At 49.4% G+C, this 3924-nt stretch overlaps 1 protein-coding gene across 1 annotated transcript; it reads right to left on the reverse strand.

Annotated features, from left to right (window-relative positions):
* Positions 1 to 557: 557 nt before the first annotated feature.
* Positions 558 to 3366, reverse strand: CXCR4 (C-X-C motif chemokine receptor 4). The gene is made up of 2 exons (XM_054381327.1): positions 3328 to 3366; positions 558 to 1619 (listed from the first exon to the last, which is right to left on the reverse strand). The coding sequence occupies exons 1-2, from the start codon at positions 3364 to 3366 to the stop codon at positions 558 to 560; spliced, it is 1101 nt and encodes a 366-aa protein (XP_054237302.1).
* Positions 3367 to 3924: the final 558 nt, after the last annotated feature.

Below are 3924 nucleotides of genomic sequence, written 5' to 3' on the forward strand. Positions count from 1 at the left end.
AAAGTACCACTCAAAACAATTTTTTGTCATATACTTTTATTTACCTTCGACAGAACATTTTGCAAACCATCAATTACTGAGAATGGGGGGGAAGAAACCCTAGCAGGTAACAGAAGGCTTTGGTTATAAGTGCCATTTCTACAGCAGAGTTAAGCTATTGTAAACCAAACATCTTGTAGGAAGGTAAAAATCTCCAACCAAAATGTAAAAAACGACGGCAACACTGAAAACATTTACATATAAAAAACAGAGAAATTTTCTAAACTTTTAACAATCATTTGCTACAACCCAGAAGTGTTTAGTTCACATCTATACATACAGACAAGCACTAAAACTTTTGTGAACTAACCACTTGTCCACAGGACCTGCCTAGACAATTTGTCATCAACATGAAAGGTTTTTTTATATAAATAAATCAATTAAACCTCACAGAGACTAAAAGAAATAATATAAAATTCCAACTGTAAATAAATCTGTACATTATGGTCAGTCTTGTTTTTCTGAAGTCTTGCGCAACTTTAAAGTGTCTATTTATAAAATGATGGCAAGAAGCAGCGTTAGCTGGAATGGAAACTTGAAGACTCGGACTCTGTGGAAACAGAAGAATGTCCCCCACGTTTGCTTTTTGAAAGAATCTTGAGGCTTGATCCTCTGCTAACTGATGTCAAGGCATTTTGTGCTGATGTTTTGAATTTGGCACCCAGGAAGGCATACAGAATTGGATTCAGGCAACAGTGGAAGAATGCCAGGGCTTCAGTGATGGAGATCCATTTATGCACTATCGTCTCCAAGCTGCAACGATGTCTGATGACTCCTAGCAAGATGAATGTGTCAATGCTGATGCCAATGTAATATGGCAGCCAGCAGGCAAAGAAGGCGAGGATGAGGATAACAGTTGTCTTCAAGGCTTTGCGTTTCTGGTGGCCTTTTGAATGTGACAGCTTAGATATTATAATACAGTAGCACGTCAGGATTATTAAACCAGGCAAGACAAGTCCTACCAATATATGCTGAAATCTGAAAGAAATCAGCCAGTTTTCATGTGGGTACATGCGATCACAGAGATACTTGCCTTCTACTTCACTAGTACTGGCAAAGATTATATCAGGCACTGTCAGAAGCACAGCTGGCAGCCACACACCTACATACACCACTTTCTCAGCCAACAGCTTTCGTGGTCGCTGGCTGTTGGTAGCATGGACTATTGCCAGGTAACGATCTAAACTTATAAAGGCCAAAATCAAGACACTGCTATAGAGGTTGACTGTGTAAATGACATGAACTGCCTTACACAGGACATTCCCAAAGTACCAGCTTATGGCTGCATCCACAGACCAGAATGGCAAGGTGATGACGAAGAGGAGATCAGCCACAGAGAGGTGCAGCCTGTATTTATCGGTCATGCTTCTTTGTTTCTTCTGGTAGCCCATAACAACAATAACCAATCCATTGCCGATTATTCCTGTTAGGAAGATGATGGAGTAGATTGTTGGCAAGAAGATACGGTTGAAATCAGCATTCTCGTGCTGAAAGCATGGTTCTCCGTAGTCTCCATAGTCACCTGAACCAATCTCATCCGTGCCATTATCAGAAAATTCAATAATTAACCCGGAGGACAGCTGAAAAAAAGAAAAAGAAATAAAATTAGATGTTAGCTCCTCTACAAAAGCTCACTCTGGATCTAAAAGCTCACTTTGAATGTTAAGAGTTCATTGAACAGTCTTCCATCATGATTGATAGAAAAACTTTTTGAATGCCAGATGGAAAAATACAGTTTATACATATATACATACATGTATATACAAGAACGAGTCAAACCTTTGTCTTTCTCTGAGATTTTGTAAGAAAGGATAGGGGATGAAAGGAAATACATAATGGCTACTCCCAGAAAGACTGTTGGTTCTGGACACTACAGTACTCTAACCAGATGCATACTGCAAGTAGAAGAGCACAGAAGTGCTGGATGCAAAACGTTTGTCTGTACAGAATGTTACCCATGACATTTAACACTTGCTAGAGAGCTATAAAAAAAAAATATAAATTACTCGGGACAGAAATGCTGCTGCTCCAAAATCCCTTCTCATGAAGGGGATGAGGTCAAGGAGAAATAGAGAAGGTCCCCTTGGCTGATGTAATAAAAGATAAATAATAGCAAGAATTCCCTGCTGAGAAGCAACTGACAGCTCTACACACAGACACAAGGAAAAAAAAAAAAACTAACAAACAACAATACCTAACCAAACCAAACCTCAAAGCCCATAAGGAAAAAAGCGAGCGAGGTGACCTTAAGCAAGAGAACTCAAACCCCACGGAGGGTCACCACAATCAGCCACGTTCCCTCCCTTTGTTCCCCTCCCTGTGCGGCGGCGGGGCAGGGGTGAAGCTGGCTGGCGCTGGGCTGTAGCCCGGCTGCTCAACTAAGTACAGCAGTGGAAAAAGGAAGCGAAATTCTGGTGAGGGCATGAAAGCACGTCAGGAAACCACCAACGGTTTTGGCCACCACGCAGAAAAGCAAAGCAGGCGGGCGAGTGCCACCTGGCTCTGTCCTATTCCTCAGGTTTTCAGAGGGTGGTTTCCATGCCTCTGTAGCCCCCCAGCTCCGCGCAGGATGCGCCTCGGGGCTCCCGCGGCACTTCGCATACCGGTGCACCCTTTCTCCGCGGGAACGAACTGCGGATCTACGTTGGAACTTGCCGGAGATTTCCCCTTTTGCTCCTCAATCCCCTCAAGCCCCCGTGTAGAAGAGCGCACTCCGGAAGACCGGCGTGTTACGGGAGGGGCCGGTTGGGCGCTGCCGCCGCTCCCTGCGCTCCGGCACACCGGTACCCGGGCGGGGTTAGGGCGGGCACCAGGATAGAGAGAGGTGCCGTTTCCCGCAGTCAAATATCTCCAAACTTCCTCGCTCACTTTCCCCTCATCGCTCCCGTGTCTCTAACTGCTCTACCGGTGTTTCTCAGCCCACAAAGGCGCCACAAGTCATTTCAACTGACGGCCGAGCCGCAAAAGCCGAAGGAAAGAAGCAGGAGTCCAGCAGTGGCTGTACCAACGTCCGAAAGGCTGCAACAAGACGCAGCGAGGGAAGAGCGCTGGGAGCGAGCCCTGCCCGTTCGCAGACCCCTGCAGTGACGCGGGTCGGGGAGCGGGAGGTTGCGTGGCGCCGGGCTCCGCGCCTCCCGCCTTGCCTCCGGCCCCGCTCCCCTCGGGGTAATCCTCGCTCGCCCACGCCCGCAGCCTCCGCCGCGGGCACCTTTGTTTGCAAACAGCCCGCACATGAGCTAGCACAGCGGAGAGCCAGGGCTACGGCCCCGCTCAGCTCCCAGCACTTACATCCAGGCTGTCGAGGCTGTTGTCCATGCTCTGAGCCATCGCGCGGTTGCTTCTGCGCTCTCGAGTCACTGGTACCACCGCACCTCTCCCAGTGCCGCCACTCACAGCCACACCAAACACCCGCCCCAGCTCTTCTGGCGGGACGCGGCTCTTATAAGTTCCCCGCTGCCCCCCGCCCCCGGGGCAGCCCCGCCTGGCTCCTCCCCGGCGGGTGTCACCGCGCCCCGGGCTCCAGCCGGGCGCCTTGGACCCGTTCTTTGTCTGCTGCGCTGGGCCAGGGGACGTGCACCTGCCCCAAGTGCCCGCGGGGGCGTCGCTCCTTACAGGAGGGGCATTTACCACCACTCTGATTGATGTGCGCGTACAAGCGGGTTTTTGAGTTTCTCCTCAAGAAAAGTCTTTGAAGTGTGTTGTCGGGCCCCCTGTTGCCATGGGTACCCCAGGCGGGCCCCGGCTGAAGTCACTGGTCCAGGAGTAGTGATACGGGGAGAAGAGGAGAGGTTCTGCACACCCTTCAAAATGTAGTCAAGTCAGTCCGCAGGGACGTCTCCCATCCCAGAGAGTGCACTGGGAGAGACAGAAAGTAAGGTGATGGTC

Source organism: Indicator indicator, chromosome 5, assembly GCF_027791375.1.
Source record: "Indicator indicator isolate 239-I01 chromosome 5, UM_Iind_1.1, whole genome shotgun sequence".
Taxonomy (NCBI): Eukaryota; Metazoa; Chordata; class Aves; order Piciformes; family Indicatoridae; genus Indicator; species Indicator indicator.

Coding starts and splice junctions, on each gene's coding strand:
- CXCR4 (XM_054381327.1), bottom strand. CDS start 3,366: ATGGCTCAGAGCATGGACAACAGCCTCGACAGCCTGGAT. Junction 1,620..3,327: donor ACAGCCTCGACAGCCTGGAT/GTAAGTGCTGGG, acceptor TCTTTTTTTCAG/CTGTCCTCCGGGTTAATTAT.